Raw genomic sequence first — 18779 nt, forward strand, 5'->3', positions numbered from 1 at the left:
TCAGGAAGGGAAAAGCGCATTTTACTGGCGTCAAGGGCCTCGGCGAAGGTGATATGAGGAGACATAGGTCGATCAAGAAGATTGCAGATGAAATGGAATGATGGCCGATGAGCCCTGTAAGATACTAATGCATAAGTCAAGGATTATCTCGCATGAGTGTGATCGATCTGTGATATTTTTTGGGGTGGGGGCTTGTCTTGAGCGCCAGAGTATCTAGGAGACCAGTGAGATCAGATCAGTGCTTCTTGTTCGAAGAACGTGATGCTAGAGCGTAGCCGGTCGGATTATGAATAGGCAAATTCAGCCTTCAATGTTGCTCAGCCTGCCAAGCAAAGTTTACTTGCAATTTTCATAACTAGACCCCCGCGATCACTAGTTTCAATACTAAATGAGATTGTTAACGTTTCGCATTTCGCATAGAGAGTTTACCAAGCTTAAGTCTTTAATTCGAAAGCTATTACCTACAAATAGGAGAACCTCGCTTAATGAATCATGATGCTTCCATTTTTAAGTCAAACGGCACCAGAACTTATGATTAGACATAGACTGAACCCGTCGACGTTGTGTGCCTTTCGATTTTCTTATCTTGTCTCTACTTCATTAGCATCCATGGCTTCTCCCGAATCCTTACTCTACCTCTTCATTCCCTTCCTAACACACATACTCGTCCCCCACCCCCCTCCACATTAGCCACGCGATCCACCACAAATGTGTCTTCATTCGTCAGAGGTATGAAATACCTTAATATTGTTAATTAAGGATATTCTTCTCATCCAATCACAGGAGGTCAGATGGCCGAGCGGTTAAGGCGCCAGGTTAAGGTTTCAATCTTAACACAAATTCCTGGTCACGAAAGTGGCGTGGGTTCGATTCCCACTCTGATCATTTATTTTTGGCTTTTTTGAATCTGTAATTTGATGCGGGGTAATTTTTTTTGGATGGTATTGGGAGGAGGATGAGGGCGAAGGTCACTCTTGGGGAAGCACCAGTTCAGGTATATATATTTATTTATTTCTGAGATCGACGTGCTATTGAAGTTGAAGTCGAATCATTTTATTTTCTTCTACAAACACCTCCAAAACCCTTCACTCTCGACATCCCAACCCTCCGGAAAGTGACTTCCTCCGTCGCCATCCCATCCCCCAGCCATACAAGCAATCGCCATCAACAAACTACTGCTCCCAGGGAAATACGGCGTCGGCACTCGTGGTCCTCCAATAGGCATTCCCACATCATCGAAATCGAAATTCACATCTAGCAAATACTTAATCGCCTGTTCACTCCTCCCCAAACGCGCCGCATTCATCGCCAACATAGGAAAGTCCCAACCGAACAGATTCTCAAAATCCCAGATCTCAGAGATTTTAGTCGCGGTGTTGGCGACGATAGTCAGATTTACATCTGGAGTTGGTGGTAAGAGACCGTAGATACCGATCATAGCTGGGTGATCGGTGAACGTGACGGGGTCGATCCACATTTCTGGAACGCCTTCGTAGATGGGGTAGGTTTCGTTAACGATTGGGAGGGGAGCTAGGTTGTTGAGGACGTTTGTCCATGTACGTGGGACGTTTTGTCCTTGTCGCCGTTTCCAGTTTAAGGCGACGGTGAGACCGAAGCGCCAGTATGCTAATTCGAATACGGGGTTTATGGTAGCGTTCGGGTTGGTGTTCTCTGAGACTGGGTACATTGGGGGGCCGAGATCGAAGTGTTCTGTGCTCGTTAGTTTCTAGGCCATTTGGATAGGGTATAATTTACTTGTGGTACTGTTATACCAGGCCATAGAAGCCATATACTCAGCACTCTGGTGAAGTATCTCGTCCCATTTCTGTAGAGTTTGATTACATGGCATATCACGATATTCGAGCTCTGCAAACCACATAACATGTGGCTGTTGCCAGATTAACAAGCTGTTGATTTCACCCGGCGCACTACTTCCTGAGGGATCAGTCATCTTCCCCCATTTCGCACCTGCGTATCCCTGTGCTTTCGCTCTGTCTTTCGAAGTCTGTAGGAATCGCGTGTATAGACCAGGCACGGATTTATTCAAGAACTCGGGCTTCTTCCATAGTCGCCAGTGGGTCAGGTGCCAGGCTATCATTTCGAGATGGAACTTTCCGTACCACCCGTTGTTGACGAGACCGCTCTCCTGAGGTGGTGTCGTTCCGGCTCCGTTTACCGCTAGGAGGTATTGTGAGAGGATTGTGCGTCGTAGAACCTCTTTGGCTTCTGGAACTGATGTAGGTAAAGAGATAAAGGCGCCGGACTCCCAGTAGTAGCTCCATCCTCTTGCTGCATATTTGAGAATAGATTGGGCATCTGTAGAGTTCGAAGGAGAGAACTTTGTGGGACTGTAGTTGACTGTGAGATCTAGCTCACTGCTGTCGGGTGATGGCTTGAGAATATATCGATGACTTGAAGGAAGTGGCCCAGAGATGATGGACCCCGGGTGCTCGATTGTGGTATAATACGTTGTAGAATCGAGAGTATGCGTGATTTGAGCCGCGTTGTTGGTCTGTTTGAGGGTCGTAACGTGGCTTGAGACGTTGTCAAACCGGCCAACGTCTGGATAGTCAAATTTCATGCCAAACTTGGGGTATGGGAAGTCAAAAAACACTCCTAGTTTTTCTTCGTTTAGTAATTTAGATTTGATTGAAAGTGCAACCGTGTCGGAAGCTGGATCCACCGCTGTTTTTACTGAGACTTCGGAACCGAAAACATTGAAGGTGGATGTGATTACTCCAGAATAGAGATCCAAGGTTTGGTTTTTGGCAGATATATCGGCTTGTGTGAGATTGGCGCCTTCTCCAAACCAGAATCCAATTCGTCCAAGATTGATTCGTTGGGGATTTTGGATAAGCCAGTTTGAAATGAGATTTTGTGATGGGTTTGGTTGGTTATAGTTTACCAGTCTCCCATGTGTCCACCTATTGTAAAATCAGTCATTCCTTTCTATTGCTCTGCCTAAATTGCTTAAGCTTGAGTCCCGCACTCACCAATCTAAACCCCTAAAGTCTTCAACACTACTCTCTCCCGGCGCGGTAGGTAAGCTGAAGTTATGCCAACCCCAGCTTGACATGGTGGCAAAGGACTGAAAAGTTTGTAACCCAGTAACGTCTACTCCAAATGCAAAATCGCCATTGCCAACTTGCATCGGCGTACTATTGAAGTATGCCGTTCGAACTGGGTTGAATTGAGAGACTACATCCTGGCGATTGATATGTGCCTGTGCAAGAGGAAGGAGGAAAGGAAGAATAGGAAAAATGTCAGGGAACCACATCTTGAAAGCTGTATTGCTCACTTGATGTGGTACAGTGCTTGGTGGATTAAAGACACTGGATGGATCGAGAACTAGTCTTGATTCTTGTTCAATCTGAAGTCATGGGAACCACAGCATAATATATGAAAACTTTCGGACGAACTTTCTCTGAACTAATTAAACCCACATCTGGGACCAAGATCTTCTGGTATACTTAGCCAGCTTTATCCGGGTCCGGTACCATACCTACGGAATGGTCATCTCGTGTAATGCCAAACTAAACGTGCTTGGTGACCCACGAGTCCCTCGCTGTATCCTAGACATATTGGTCCCCCATCGGGCAACATGACGATCAGAGTATATTTTGACCCTGACGTGCTCGGGGATTCGGTACAATAGACATCCTACCAAGGGTCTAAGCGGACAGTGAAAGCTGACAAGGTGAAAGATGGGGGAACGTTGAAAATGTGGGGAGAACGCGGGGTAGAAACTCCTCAATGAGCGGAGTGACACGCGATTTAGCCGTTCTCTTTTAGGCTAGTCCTAGTATACAGTCATGGGCAGCTTGGTGACCTACAAGTATCTAACATGATATACGGAGCTCAAGCTCTTTCGAAAACTTGTCCAAAGCATAAATCATCATATTGGATCCCGTGATGCGTCTAATAACACATGTACATGCGTCTCTTAGAAGGGCGTGATGTATGGGTTTGGATTTGGAAGCGAGCGTGATGGGAGTCTCCAAGGTGTTGTCATCCCGACTTTTGTTGAAATAAAGCCTTTAGTTATCGGGGAATAAAAAGAACATTGTTCGAGGAGTACCACCGAACTCAAAAATAGGTATGTACAGCCGGATTCTCATCATCTTAACACGCCACGCTTGGAAATGACAACTTTTGACGTCCATAATATTGCTCTAATCAAGTGGAATACCTTCATACTCGGCAAATCCTAGTGATAGATTCATGTTTTCTGTACAAAGGTTAGGTGTACGAAATGCAATGAGGAAGGGAGAGAACTTACGCAGACACTGTGTAGCAGCACCCTTCAATAGATTATCAATTGTAGCACAAACCACCACTCGTTTCCCACTGCTGTGTACGCCAAAACCACCAATCTCCACGCCATGCTTTCCACTGATGGTTTTGACACTTGGGGCTTCACCCGTAACCTTCACCAGTTTCTCTCCGGCATATCGCTCTTGATAGATCTGTCTAATGTCTCTACTTGACATGGCATCCTTGAGTGGGATACTGATAGTGTGGTGGATGCCTTGGAACCACATCGCCACGTGCGGAATGAACGCCACCTCAACACCGAGCTGGTTGCTGATCTCACGCTCATGGATGTGATCTGTCAAACTGTACGGTATGATATTGTTCTTCAAGTTCTCGACATCGTTCTTTGGGCTGGGCTTCGTTCCAGCCCCAGAATATCCAGAGACACCGAAAACAGTAGGCTGACCACTAAGGAACGGCACCAAGGGCGCGATACCGAGCTGTGCGGCGGTAGCATAACACCCAGGGTTGGAGATACGAGTAGCCTTTGCAATGTCTGATCTGGTGACAAGTTCGGGTAAACCGTATGTCCACTTGCTGTCAAATCGGTAATCTGCAGAAAGATCAACAATAACACTGTTGTTGGATCCTTTGCCCTCTTCAACAGCATCTACAAAAGGCTTGCAGACCCCGTTAGGAAGTGCCATTACCCAGCAGTCGATTTCGTTCTTCTCTGACATCCGGCGGACATCTTCAGCGGAGAGATTCTCATACGTGATATCTCGCTTCTCGTACCCTTTCAATTTCTGACCTGCCAACTCACGGGATGATACATGGCGAAGATCCATATTTGGGTGGGAGTTAAGAAGGCTGATAAGTGCTTGCCCAGTGTATCCACGGGCACCAATCAAGGCAACTCTTGCTGGTTGACTATTTGACGAGTTCTTGCTCCCAAATGGAGGATTTGGGTTGGTAGTAGTTGCATAGCCACGAGAAGATGAAGCAACACGTGCGCTGCGGCGCGCGGTCTTCGAAGTTGGGCGAGCGGAGCTCGAGAAAGCTCGTGCTTGCTGTCTCATGGGCGCGTTCTGACGATGAAGAGAGGCACTCAATCCGTTTGAAGCTTCTCTGGCAGCTCTGTGAAGTCGTGCTTCGAGATTAGCATCACCTAGCATCGAGCGTCCATGTTGTGTGAATTCAGTCATGAGTTCCTTGACTTCATCGCCGTTCTCAATACCATACCAAAACATAACTTCCCCGTCTTTAGACAGACTTCCCTCGGCTTTGTCAAAGAACCAGGTCAAATTCTCATCGTCTTCCTTGACGGTCCAGACAAGTTTGGAATGATCCTTTTTAATAGCAGCAAACACATTGTCAGCAATGTTTGTGAGCCATCCAGATTTTGTGATTGTGAAAGTTGCAAGGTTGGAAAGAGAGGAACTAGATGAAGGTGGGTGAACAATTGCAAGAGCGTCCATCGCTTCGTCGAAATACGCCTTAAATTCGTGAGAGCCCAGACCGTCAACATATCTATCAACCGTTGCCTTTGCGTCTAAGCCTTCGCGGTCACGGACTAGAACTTCCTTGAGTTTGGCGAGGTCAGAGAATTGGGAAACATCAGAGGCGGTTTGTAACTTGTTTCCACGTCGGATCAGGGTTCCAGCACCACTGTCCGTAAACAACTCTTTTTGGAGATCAGCTGGATGGATAATTGCGACACTGGTAGTTCTTGGAAGGCCGTCGAGTAGATCTTTAATTTCCTTGATCTTCAGTCTAGTACCATATCGACACCACCATTGTGACATTAAGTAGTCATACTCTTCATCCAAGTTTATGGCCGAAATCTTCTCGTTGGTGTCGGCGTTGAAAAGACCTCCTTTCTCAGAGAGATAGACGATCTTGAGGGGTTGGAGTGCTCTAGCAAGCTCTCCTGCTGCAACATCTGCATTTACGTTTAAGACCTGTCCCTCTGGTGTTTCTGCCATGGAAGTGAGGATTGGCAGACATCCAGCATTAATGGCAGCTTCAATGGGCTCCTTGTTGACCTTGTTGATCCTGCCGACCAAGTCGTACTTCTCTTTATCCAGGTACTCGGCACCAAAGACACCAGACGATATCGGGCGAGCACGAATTCCCATCTCCTCCAACTTCTCAACCAACTTAAGGTTCTCTTCCAAAAAGAGCTTCCTAGCGACTGCAAGTGTTTTCCCATCTGTGACTCGTATGCCCTCCTCAAATTGTGGTTCAACTCCAGCGTCCTCTAGAAGCTTATTGAGTTGTGGTCCAGCACCGTGTACAACAACAGGGAAAAGCCCGACATGATTGAGGAAGGCGAGGGCAGAGGTGAGAGACTCAAGGTGTTCTGTGATGATGGCCCCGCCAACCTTGATCACAGCGAATTGTTGCGAGGAAACGGACGTAAAATGGGACAGATACTGCTGGACCTCTCTTTTGGAACCAATATTGCTCAGAAGCTGTACGACGGTCGATCGGGTGGAAAGATTGTCTGTAGACGGCGCTGAATATTCTCGACTCGAAGTAAGAGCCAGAGAAGTGGCGGCTTTTGGAATGGTTCGACTGAGGGTGGAAGGAGTTCGCGCTGCGATCGTGCGTGTCCGTCTGGCAACAGCACCAACGGTCGATCGTAGGGCGAGCATATTGAGGGTATTTTGGAGTGGAGATTATTCGAAGTTTCGAGGAGAGCTCTTCCACCAGCTCCCGAAGAGCAATGAAAGAATTGACGCGAATCCTTAGCAGGTAACTTCGTGGGTTCAACTCATGGAAAAGGCGGGGGAGGTGCTGTGAAAATGAATCACACTAGATGAATAAAGAGTCAGTTTGTAGTGACTTTACAGAGTCAATCAATTGCGTAGAGGTAAATGAGGGAAGCAATTGTCAGGAACACGAAGAGAATCATACCTCCAATGGCAGAACAAAATAATTGCTGGAAATCTGGATGAGCAGTTCCTCTAAACTACCTTTTCCTCAGTCTTACCTCAGTCTCACAGATCAATCGATGTGTGGAGTTCCGATACTCGGCGCGCATGGGTTGATTGGCCCTTCAGCGTGCCGCGAATGGCCCCCGCCTGCACGAAAGAAAAATCGAGCTTTCAAGGTTGCTAGGAATTCTGCACATGGCAGGAAGATTTTCTATGCAAATGCACTGCTTCGACCTTTCGCCATAAATTTTTTGTTAGTTGCATATACATGGGCAGGCAGCTCCACGCCATCTCGAAGGGGGTGGAGAAGTTCTTCTGACAGCGGTTTATCTGGTGTAGTTGACGGCTGATGGTTTCGTGCTAGCATCCGTTACCATATCCAACTTTCACTATGGAAATAAACACACTTTAATCGAAGTAGTACAGCTTCCATATGTTGTGATCAACCCACAATAGAAGGCATTCCCTGAACGAGGTGGAGGAAGAAAGTTATAAATGCTTAACGGAGATGTAATCAACAGGTGAGAAAGAAAGTCTCGGCCCCTCACCTACCTATGCCAGATCATGCTACTCCACGATATGCTGCCTCGCGTAGGCCGAGTCTCCATCAGAAAGTAATGTCATCATATTTCCATTAATCCCCTCAAATCCTACAAGATACATATCCCACGGATTGAACATCACGGCCAAATCATATGATAAGGTCTGACACTCCCCGCCAATGGTAAAGTGACGCCCTCAAAAACGGAAACCAACGTAAAATTCAACTTAAACTCCTGTTCGCTAACTATTCGTGACCGAGATATCTCGTTGACCGCGAGTGTCGCATGCAAATGGGATCAAACTCCCGATGCCTCGCTTCGTAATATAATCTCAACAAGCCATCCACGACCGCGATGCCCATTTCATTGTCGTATAACTCCCTTCGCCAAGTCTATTTTCGTGTTGCAACCACTTTCGTAGGCGTTAGCAAATGCTCCTGGAGGAGGGAGTAAATAACCTACCAGCTGGGACGATGATGACAATCAGCAAAATAACGACACCCGCGATCAGGCACATTCGCATTCTGGCAACAGTCAGTCAACATTCTTACACATCAAAGACTCTTACTCACTTCATGTCCTTCCACCACATTTGCCTATTTAAGGGATTCGGTTAGTATATTGCAGTCAAACGGGCCATTATGATGTGATAGGGGCAATGAGATTGCAGGGTGTCATCTAATGATGACCTTGGTATATTGATTGTGCTTACTTTCGAACTCTGTTGGCACCGCGACGGAATCCTTGCGCTGATACAGCGAGGTTGTCTGTCTTGTCCTGTAGGGAATCGAGTCGTTCACCACGTTGCGACACCTTGTTGATATTCTCGCGCATGACACCGACGGTATCATCGATTTGCTATGGATCAATAGTCAGCATTTGAGCGCAAAAAATGACTTTTAATTCCTCTGGGATATTCCGGCAATCCTATCAGGGCATGAGAGGCACTAATTTCGAGGGCCATTGTCGCATCCAACTAGCAGTCCTGACATTCAAGGGAATGACGCTTCATGATCGCTCGATACAGCTGCTTTCCACCTTTTGACTTCGGGATCAACTGAAAGATGTGTTGAGTGTTGACAGGAAGTCGCAAATTCCGGGAAGCATATGTGTATAGATTGAATGTCTGGAACCGGTCTCGACCTAACAGCAGTCTCCAGCGAACAAAACGATCTAGGTAATGCGCAGGCTACGCTAAGCCGCCCACCTGGGTAGACTTGTCGTGTATGTCGAGACGCGGCCCTTCCCGATTGATGGTATCGTATCGCTGCGGTCGTTGAGGTGGCTGGAATCGCGACGTCGCCTTTTCGAAATCCAAGGAAGCCGTAGCAACACCACCATCATATACAACTAACTGTAACAGCAGAGAATGTTTTGGTAACTTACTGCTTGAAGTGCTGCTGTTCTCTGGTTTCCTGGAGCTTGTTGCGCACCAGCTCCGCCGGCGGCTCCTCCGCTTGGGATATAAGGATCATACTGAGGTTCGCGAGAGTCCGCCATTGTAAATGAGGTTGGAGATTCGAGGATTTGGGTGACGGAAGTTCGTTATCGCTAGGAAATAATATTGGTTTGCGAAGATGTTCGTGATAATGTGCAGGTGTTGATGGTTGAATAGGAAGCAAGTTGTTTGACGAGGAAAGGTTCGGGGAGGAGGCAAGAAGCGAGCAGGGTGGCAGGCGAGACCAGCCTCGAAACGCTGTGAGGTCCAGGATTCACGTCTCAAACAATCGCAGATGCACGGCTATTGAAAATATTGAATGGTACAAAAGCCAATCTGTAGCTTGGTGAGTTGTCTAATAAGCAATGTTCAGATTATCATACCAATTCATATATTGTTCCCACCATATCAAAGCTTCTACTGGCGGGTAATCAGCAGCATCTGAGCCATGGGCGATTACGCAGGTCCATGAATCAAACACGTGATCAATATGCCGAGACCTCATCTTCAACTCTTTCTTCGTGTTGGAACTTCTACTCGTATACAGTCAGTGTTCACTATTCAGTCGTCTTTTGCTGCTCATAATTAACTTGAAAGATTCGTCTAGCTGTGGCAGTGTTTGACGTTGTTCGTCCTCTAGGAGCATGGGATTGAGTGGAAACGGTCGGATTTGTTTCCACAGCAGGGGGGATCCAAATGTTTGCCTCAGACGCCGGAAGAAACCCAACATGATTACGGAGTATCTCGACTATCAAAACTTCTACCGTCACTCACGATCTCATCCCCTCTTCACATACTTTCTCACAACACATCTCTCGAAGACATCGTTATGCCACGCCTTGCCACAACCGCATCGCTGGACTTTCAGCGATGATCACAACAGCCAAGCAAACTCTGTTGGATCGTCCAGAAACGAACATTTCCAAGCTCACAAAGTCGTGGCGCTGACTGTTCCTCCCTATGCGCAGCGATTACTGTCATCCATGGATCCACGGATCATGGCACTGCTCTCTCCTCGCTCTGACCACAGCACTCCAGACAGTCCGAAGTCAGTTGCATGGCATTATTTTCCTTTGAGTATTAATTTCCTATGCAAATCAACCAGCTCCCCTATTCGTTGTCCGGCTCTCTTTCACTTTTCTTTGTTCACTAGTGCTCGTAATCGCCTCTCTTGGACCATCAGTGGACCCCTCTTGGCTTAGGATACGATCAATTCCAATTTGGTGGGCTCGTATTTCGGCGTTGTTAGGTGGATTTAGCTTCACTCTGCTCCACCTCTTATTCACATCGCACCTTCTCATGTTTGCTTAGAGTTGCTTGTTCCCTTTCATCAGAATGCTTGAAGTCTTGACTCTTGCTGAATTCATCTTTTGTGATTCCGCTTCTGGAGTACAACATTCGTTTTGAGAGAGCAACATATTTCCAAAGGACATTCCCGCCACTTCCGAAGTACATTATCGCATATGACGTCTTGCCGCAAACGGTAGGGGTTTCGTTGCGAAAACGCTATTTCTACGACGACCTCTGGCAAAGGAAGGGAATAACTATCACTTCCAATCCGAGGGACTTTTCTTACATAAATCTCAAATATCGAGTTTTCTTTGGCTCCGTTGCTGGTTGGTTGGAGGACTTGTCTCTCGACATCCAGATACCTCTTTTACATTCCTCGCGCCGGTGACCATTTGCCGGCCCGTACCTAAACTATGCGGTTCGTTCGCTCTCTGACGGCGGCTACGGCCCTTCTCGCTGGATCTCAGATAGTCCAATGTATACCCTTGGATCTCGACTCAGAAGGTATGTTTCCCCCCTCAAATTCCAACGACAGTTCCCCTGACCTGGCTACAGATTCCATAAAGCAGGCGGCCAGCACACTTGCGCACGATATGATGCTTTACTATACTGGCAACAACACTGGAGATATTCCTGGAAATCTTCCCGCCCCATACTACTGGTGGGAAGCCGGCGCAATGTTTGGGGCTATGATTGATTATTGGTACTACACTGGCGATCCTACGTATAACGACGTCACGACCCAGGCTTTGTTATTCCAGGTAGGACCTGATGAAGACTATATGACACCAAACCAAACGAAAACGACGGGAAATGACGATCAAGCATTCTGGGGCCTCGCAGCGATGACTGCAGCGGAAGTCAACTTTCCCAACCCACCGAAGGGTCAACCTCAATGGCTAGCGCTCGCTCAGGCTGTTTTTAATACACAAGCTGCCCGCTGGGATACGCAGACCTGTGGAGGAGGGTTGAAATGGCAGGTCTTCCCTTTCAACAACGGATATAATTATAAAAATTCGATTTCAAATGGGTGCTTTTTCAATCTAGCGTCCCGACTTGCAAAATATACTGGAAATAATACCTACGCAGAATGGGCAGAGAGAAGTTGGGATTGGATGCGGTCTATCAATCTCGTTGACGAGAACTACTTTGTGTACGATGGGTCAGACGACACGATCAACTGCACAAGGTTGAATCGAATTCAATGGAGTTATAATGCTGGAGCAATGCTTCTCGGAGCTGCTACGATGTACAACCATACCAACGGCTCAGCTGTGTGGGAGGAAAGGACATCAGCTCTCATGAATCACACAGACGTTTTCTACCAAGACGGCGTTATGTTCGAAGTCGCCTGCGAAAACGTGAATAGGTGTAATGTTGATCAACAATCCTTCAAAGCATACTTGTCACGTTGGATGGCGGCATCGACAAAGGTGGCACCCTTCCTCTACGATTCAGTTATGGCTCGGTTACGACCAAGTGCCCGAGGCGCTGCTGCACAGTGTTCAGGGGGAGATAACGGGAGGACTTGTGGAATGAAATGGACACAAAATGTTACTTGGGATGGGACTTATGGTGTAGGTCAACAAATGGCGGCTCTGGAGGTTGTTCAGAGCAACTTGATCGCTTCGGCTAGAGGACCAGTCACGAATTCCAGCGGCGGTACCAGTGTCGGAAACCCTGCTGCTGGAGGAAGCAGGACTGTAGGTGCTGCATTTGACACGCACGGAGCGACGCAAGCAGATCGAATCGGGGCTGGATTCCTCACAGCATTCGTGCTGTGCTTGTTCATGTCCATGGTTTGGTACATGAATTCCTGAAAAGGAGTACATGGGCGTGTACATAAGGTTTGCATTTTGGAGTACCATTTTGGAGATTAGCGATTGGATTGGGTTTAAAACTGCATGGGAACTGGCAACAAAGTTCAACGGGGGATTTGGGGCATCCGGAACCGGAGTTTTTGGGATGTGTTTAAGGGAATCACCATTACGGTCGATGCTGTCCTCCGGACCTGCCTTAGAGCAGACATGTATTTACCTTAACGAAGCGTGTCCATAATGTACATGAGTTTAATTCGAAGATCTCCCGATACGGGCGCTAACAATATGGGCATGATAACTTGCCATACATACTAACGTTTGATGATGGAGCTTTTCCATGTGTAATCACATCATACTTTCTTGGTAAAAGGAGGTCCAGTACTGGGGATCTTTTTGATAGAGACAATGAGCTTATGTTAGAAAAAAGCATAATGAATTATACAGCTTAAGAAGTTTAAGTCGTCACCTACTAGTACTAGGATTGCTCCACTTTGTGCAAGAAGCGGGCCGTTGGACCCCTCCCTCGGTATCAACACATTCTGTACGAATTTCCCAACGTCTATTGACTGTAACTACAAATATGTAGCCACTGAATCTCTCTCGTGAGACATGGCCAAATTAACCCCCCTTCGCCGTCTTCCACTTCCAACGAGCCCATCTCTCCGCACACCCCACCACCGATCATCCTCCACGAAAACAAAACCACAAAGCCGCCTCCCAGCTGCCTACTACCGTGGCGGTACGTCCCGCGCTGTGATCTTCGATGCCAAAGACCTGCCGCAAGATCGTTCCCAATGGCCTGACATCTTCCGAGGGGTCATAGGTAGTCCCGATCGCTATGGTAGACAATTGGACGGGTTGGGAGGTGGCATATCTTCGTTGTCTAAAGTCTGTGTTGTTGGGTCTGCGCAACCTGGCGATCGCAAGATAATTGATGAAGATGGGAAACAAAAGGAAACGGCAGAGGCAGATGTTGATTACACGTTTGCGGCTATAGGGGTGGTGGATGGTGATGTAGATTTTTCGAGCAATTGCGGGAATATGAGCGCGGCTATTGGTCCTTATGCTTATGATCACGGTCTTGTTCCCCATATTGGAAACGGTCATGGAGAAGCGACGGTGAGGATACGAAATACGAATTCTGGAAAGGTCATTCATTCTAAATTTCCGGTGGTTGATGGTGAAGCAGCTTCTTCAGGATCGTTTTCCATCGATGGAGTCGAAGGGCAAGGCGCGAGGGTTAGGTTGGATTTTTTGGATCCTGCGTAAGTGATTGCGGTTTATGGCATTTGAACGTAGATCAAGACCTCAGCTGATCGGCGTAGTGGAAGTAAGACCGGAAAGCTTTTACCTACGGGTAACGTGGTTGATATATTTAACGGCACCGAGGTGACTTGTATTGATGTTGGCAATCCATGCGTCTTCCTCAAAGCTGAATCTTTCGGCGTAAAGGGAATTATACTTCCAGATGATATTGATTCTCACCCCACACTTAAAGAAAAACTCGAAAGCATTAGAAGGCAAGCTTCTGCCGCCATGGGACTAAGTAAAGACCCCGCTTCAACCCCAGGCTCGATACCGAAAATTGCTATGGTATCGAAGCCAAGCACACATGTTCTTCTATCTGGTAGCCAAAGTGACGAGAAAGATGTAGATCTTATCGTTAGGGCTATGTCAGTAGGCCAACCGCATAGAGCTGTTCCAATTACCGTTGCTCTTGCTCTTGCAGCGGCAGCAAATGTCACAGGCTCGACTGTACACGATGTTGCCAGCCGTCAAAGGATTGATACAGAAGGTATTACTGTTGGCCATCCAACGGGGAAGATTGTTGTTGGTGCCGAATTTGATGTAGCAGCTGGGTTGAAACATGCTACTGTCTATCGAACAGCGCGGAGAATTATGGAGGGATTCGTTTATTGGAAGTAAATGACATTTGGCCGTGAGCTTAGAGACCGGAATAAATATCACCGTAACGGACTGGATGATTTACTGTCCACTCCAGTTAGTATCTGCTTATGAGATTTGGCATAGCTGGCGGGAGAAAGCCACCTTCTCCAGTGCTCAGACTTGTACAACTGGGTCGGAGAATTAAAGTCACATCTGTGATCTGCCTGTAAGTCAGATACAATGCAAACTACAACACCTCCAAGTATGTAGGATAAGTTTCTGGATACAATCCGGATCAATAGCATGAACGGGTTGAGCTTGCGCCTGATGAACTGTCTTTGGCAAATTCGGTAGGTCAGGCGACCTAGATAAACTACAACGGAGTGGAGTCTCCCAAAATTGGTATCTCTCGCAGTAAAAAGCACTTGTCAATCGTACGCCGCTGATACTCATTGGTACGCTTGACGTAAGTGGGAGCTTGAGGGGTCTGGTCTCGGTAAACCTGCCTTGACAGATCAATACAACTCTGCAAAGCCAAACGGAGTTGGATTGTCGACCACTTTGCTTCACATTCATTATTTGAAAACATAAAGATCCTAAGGATCTGCCTTCTTTCCGGATTGTCTTCTATCTAGACAAATCACGCAAAATGACTCAAACAATGCTGCAGCTTTTGCAGTCGAAGACCATTGTGGATTGTGATACCATGGATGTTGAAGGTTGGACTTATGTCAATTTGAGACAGAACAATTTCAGCTAAAATGGAGCAGTTCCAAAAGTAATGGGGCCTTTCGTCGATTGCACCTCAAACCAAGTATATTGCACCTTAAGAGTACTTCACTTTTGAAAATTAATACTAATCTATACCAGGCAATAGCTTACATGGAGCTCATAAAACCAAAACACAAGTCACTTATTCAAGACTCTGTCTCGAAAGCCAAAGAGCTTAATGCAACATTTGGCGAGATTCCAGAGACAGAATTAGCTGTAGAAATTGCGGTTAGAATACAAGAATGCCACGATATGAAAGTGAAGCTGAATATACTCGGCAGATGATAAAACTACAACTGGCAATCGTCCCTTATATTACAGGATATGTCCACGTTCAGACAAATCCAAAATATTCCCACGTTAAAGACAAAACCATCGCCAATGCAATACGTAAATAGTTTCAACGTAAGAATTTCAACACTTACTAACTCCCCGCTAGGAATTACAAAGCTCTTTAAATCTCTCGATCCAGATTTCGATACCACAAGAGTGTGCATCAAAATCCCCTCAACATTCGCCGGTCTTCAAGCCTGTGGAATCTTAGAATCAGTCCACAACATAACCACACTAGCAACAACCCTTTTCGTAATCGAACAAGCCGCTCTAGCAGGAGAAGTAGGAGCTCACTACATCGCTCCCTACGTCAACGAGCTCCGCGTCCACTTCGATCCCACATTCACGGATACTCATAAAGCTCAGCGTCTATGTCTGGAAGCTCAAAGGTATTATGAGAAATACGGCTATAAGACGCAAGTACTTCCAGCAAGCCTAACGTCTACGGAGGAGATTATGGAGTTAGCCGGTGTGCATCATATTACGATTTCACCTGGTTTGCTGAAGCACTTAGCAGAGAAGAAGGCTGAAGATAATAATACGATGTCGATTTTTGAGAAGGCGCCGGACGGGTTTGAGGTAGCTGGTAAGATGAGCTTTGCGAATGATGAAGAGGGGTATATGAGGGCTTTTGAGAAGGCGATTGGAGGTGAGGCGGTGAGGAAATTGGACGATGTAAGTGTATCTCTGGTGAAAAAGTAAATTTTGCTAATATGCTGTCTAGGCTATCAGAATATTCTCTGAGATGCAGGATAAGTTCGAGGCCTTGATGGTTTAGCTTTCCAGCTAGCGGTCTGGTTGCTGGAAATATCGAGCATTGTGTTGTTGTCTCTAGGAGTAATGACTGTCACTGAGAGCAGTTGGGGCAGGGAGAAGCGGAAGGCGAAAAGGCACCAATTTATGAAACATGAAGTAAGGAACACGTTTTTGCTGCGGTGAATTTTCAGAATATCTGGGTTTTCTAGCGATGGAGTTGCAAACAGTAAATGTTCTCTTTGACTGCAGAGCCATACAAGTATATGAAATCTAAATGGAGATGATGCTCTCGTTCGCATATTTTCTTGTCATTACTGTGCTAAAGATAAAATACTCGTGGAGTAATGATATTATTATACATTATTGATTGTAAGAGAATAAGTATAGGCGGGAATCAATATAAATCAAAGCGCCGCTGCTCCCCGATCATTACAACACCACCATTTTGTCTCTCCTCGCAGGCTCATACAACAGTAGGATAAGGATTCGTAATCTCCAGAATGGCTGGCCCAGCACCAACATTGTCGTCGGTAATGGGGCCTTCAGAGCAACCCGTCAACACAACATAGACCTGGCCATTGACGCCTTCTGGAATGACGACCTTGAAACCACCGTCGATGCCGATAGCCTCAGCAAACACACCACCGGTGACCATTATAAATGCAGCATAAAGATTAGATGATCCGTCAGCACCTTGGAGGACATATCCTGGGGTCTGGAGGACGATTTCGGTGCCTGCTGCGAGAGGTCCAGTCGTGACGAGCGTGATGCCAGGGAAAGCTTTGAATGGTAGTGCGCCGTTGGTAGAAGGGCATGATACGATGAACCCTGCTGCTAAGGTGTAGACCTCGTTGAAGGTCAAAGGTGCGTCGAATGGAGAAGGGAATGGTGCTTGGGCTTTAGCGGCGCGGATATATGCATTGTGTCTGGCTTCGACGGTCAAGATTGACCCTGCTGCTGTGAGACTATTATGAAGCATTAATAAAGCTCTTTTGTGCGACTTGTGGTCCTGAAAACTTACTAGTCTGGCATAGCAATAGATGCCGCTGCACCTAGATATGCACTGACTCCCACGCCCTCAAGAACGCTTGCTAAGGCCACAAAGGATTTCGGATCCGTCGACGGGAACGAGTATGTACATTCCTTGACCGCGGCATCTCCCAGAGCTTTGGTGAGGAAGCCAACGTGGGTAGTCTCATCATACGAGATCTCCTTGAGGTTGGCATAAAATGGGTCAGCGAACCCAGCTGCGACGAAGTCTGCCTGGGTGTAGTTCGCCAGACCTTCTCGGTAGAACTTGTCTTCGAGATGCTCGAGTGTCAAGGCATAATTGAGAATTTCAACTGTGCGATAGAGTTAGTTACAGATTCTATCATTCTGGGCTGGAGCCTAACGGGCGACTGACTGTCTGTGATATCTCTCTTGGTCACAACGGGACTCGCCGTTACCAAAGTAATCGCCGCCAAAGTGATGAGAGGTAGTCGATACTGCATCTTGATCGGCAATGAAAATTGAGATGAGATTTTATACAATATAATTAACTAAGTTGAGAGGTGATGCAACTAAAAATCTTCACTTGAAGAGCCAAATTTGTAGCAGTTAAACAAGAGCAGGAGAGCAGAAAAGCGGATGCTTTAATAGCCCGATAGATCAACAAAAGTTGCAAATTATGGCAACCCAGATTCCGGAGCCCCTGTACATCCGGTGTCGACATTTTGGTCCAGATTGAGTCCATTCCTGATTACACTAATAAATGAAGTATGTTGTGTGATATAGCACCCGAGAGGAAAGACATTTCTTTATTGACTCTGTTCTAGATGTTGAAGATCCGATGAGACAGTACCAATCAGGGAATAAAAGAAAGGTACCACTTGGAATGTTGGTACGGAAATTGCCTTTCCGAGGAGCTAAAAAGTCGCCTACCATTATCAGATTGTGGTGGTTCCAATTGCGGCCATTTCTGCCTTCAAAGAATTCTATGATCAGGATTGACGTAGGTGCCTTTGTGCGAATTGCGAATCTCTCCCGCATTGCTGTGAGGATCTGACTCCAAGATTTATGAAAGACCGTTCCTTGAGGAAGATGGTCAGGTACGGAGAGGAGTGCGGGAGCGGCTAGTTGGGGGCTAGAAGCCAAGTAGGCTTAGCGGCTGTGAAGACTTTCGCGAACTGGCGGCGCGAATCTATCCTCTCCCTCCGTCTCTCGCGTCTCTTTCACGCCTCGAAGTTCAACGTCAGACTTTCGTTCATCTAATCTTCTCGTATCTTGTATCTTTAATGCTCCTTCTGTCGTGCTCCGAAAGCATCCAATTGGCAGACATTTCGAAAATGCGGCGCGTCAAGTATTCTGAATGCCATAGGTACATCCGGTCTGTTCGTTTTCGATGGAATGCCAATTCCTCATCCGCTTGCGACTCGTGCCAGGCTGCATTTGGCCGCTTCATATTCCTCTATCGCCTTTGGCGTCTCAACGACAATGGCTGGCGCTTAGAGTGGCTCTATGTTGCGATGTATCTCGAGTGGTGGCTTTTGCTATCTTTGCTCACTCATCCCGTTGTCATCTTCTTGGAGTTATGTCAGAAGCTGAAGATAGTGGAGTGCTTTGAACCCAGGGAGGAGGACATGTTTTTCTTTCCTCGCCGTAATGCGCTGCGATTCTGCACGTATTACGACTGTTAGATTGCCGCAGCCGCCCAGATGCAACTTCCACCACGATCACTGGGCGGTAAATCCATCCTCCCGGTCATCCT

General features: G+C 46.9%; 7 protein-coding genes across 7 annotated transcripts; 3 read left to right on the forward strand and 4 right to left on the reverse strand.

The window, feature by feature from the left end:
• Positions 1–1063: 1063 nt before the first annotated feature.
• Positions 1064–3277, reverse strand: GLAREA_02601 (Six-hairpin glycosidase; the record flags this gene model as incomplete). Its single annotated transcript, XM_008087687.1, has 3 exons — positions 1064–1710; positions 1756–2924; positions 2994–3277. 3 exons carry the CDS (start codon positions 3275–3277, stop codon positions 1064–1066), a joined length of 2100 nt encoding a protein of 699 aa, XP_008085878.1.
• An 895-nt stretch (positions 3278–4172) lies between these two features.
• Positions 4173–6911, reverse strand: GLAREA_02602 (Carbamate kinase-like protein; the record flags this gene model as incomplete). The annotated part of the gene is made up of 2 exons (XM_008087688.1): positions 4173–4228; positions 4280–6911. 2 exons carry the CDS (start codon positions 6909–6911, stop codon positions 4173–4175), a joined length of 2688 nt encoding a protein of 895 aa, XP_008085879.1.
• A 1216-nt stretch (positions 6912–8127) lies between these two features.
• Positions 8128–9235, reverse strand: GLAREA_02603 (uncharacterized protein; the record flags this gene model as incomplete). The annotated part of the gene is made up of 5 exons (XM_008087689.1): positions 8128–8147; positions 8198–8259; positions 8308–8331; positions 8448–8593; positions 9122–9235. 5 exons carry the CDS (start codon positions 9233–9235, stop codon positions 8128–8130), a joined length of 366 nt encoding a protein of 121 aa, XP_008085880.1.
• Positions 9236–10876: 1641 nt separating this feature from the next.
• GLAREA_02604 (Six-hairpin glycosidase) lies at positions 10877–12283 on the forward strand (the record flags this gene model as incomplete). The annotated part of the gene is made up of 2 exons (XM_008087690.1): positions 10877–10967; positions 11019–12283. 2 exons carry the CDS (start codon positions 10877–10879, stop codon positions 12281–12283), a joined length of 1356 nt encoding a protein of 451 aa, XP_008085881.1.
• Positions 12284–12892: 609 nt separating this feature from the next.
• GLAREA_02605 (uncharacterized protein) lies at positions 12893–14209 on the forward strand (the record flags this gene model as incomplete). Its single annotated transcript, XM_008087691.1, has 2 exons — positions 12893–13548; positions 13609–14209. 2 exons carry the CDS (start codon positions 12893–12895, stop codon positions 14207–14209), a joined length of 1257 nt encoding a protein of 418 aa, XP_008085882.1.
• Positions 14210–14819: 610 nt separating this feature from the next.
• On the forward strand, positions 14820–16052 carry GLAREA_02606 (Aldolase; the record flags this gene model as incomplete). The annotated part of the gene is made up of 6 exons (XM_008087692.1): positions 14820–14889; positions 14941–14984; positions 15041–15169; positions 15223–15331; positions 15381–15949; positions 15999–16052. The coding sequence occupies 6 exons, from the start codon at positions 14820–14822 to the stop codon at positions 16050–16052; spliced, it is 975 nt and encodes a 324-aa protein (XP_008085883.1).
• Positions 16053–16493: 441 nt separating this feature from the next.
• GLAREA_02607 (Ferritin-like protein) lies at positions 16494–17523 on the reverse strand (the record flags this gene model as incomplete). The annotated part of the gene is made up of 3 exons (XM_008087693.1): positions 16494–16995; positions 17052–17373; positions 17436–17523. The coding sequence occupies 3 exons, from the start codon at positions 17521–17523 to the stop codon at positions 16494–16496; spliced, it is 912 nt and encodes a 303-aa protein (XP_008085884.1).
• Between the last annotated feature and the right edge of the window lie 1256 nt (positions 17524–18779).

This window comes from Glarea lozoyensis (assembly GCF_000409485.1).
Source record: "Glarea lozoyensis ATCC 20868 chromosome Unknown GLAREA6, whole genome shotgun sequence".
Classification (NCBI taxonomy): Eukaryota; Fungi; Ascomycota; class Leotiomycetes; order Helotiales; family Helotiaceae; genus Glarea; species Glarea lozoyensis.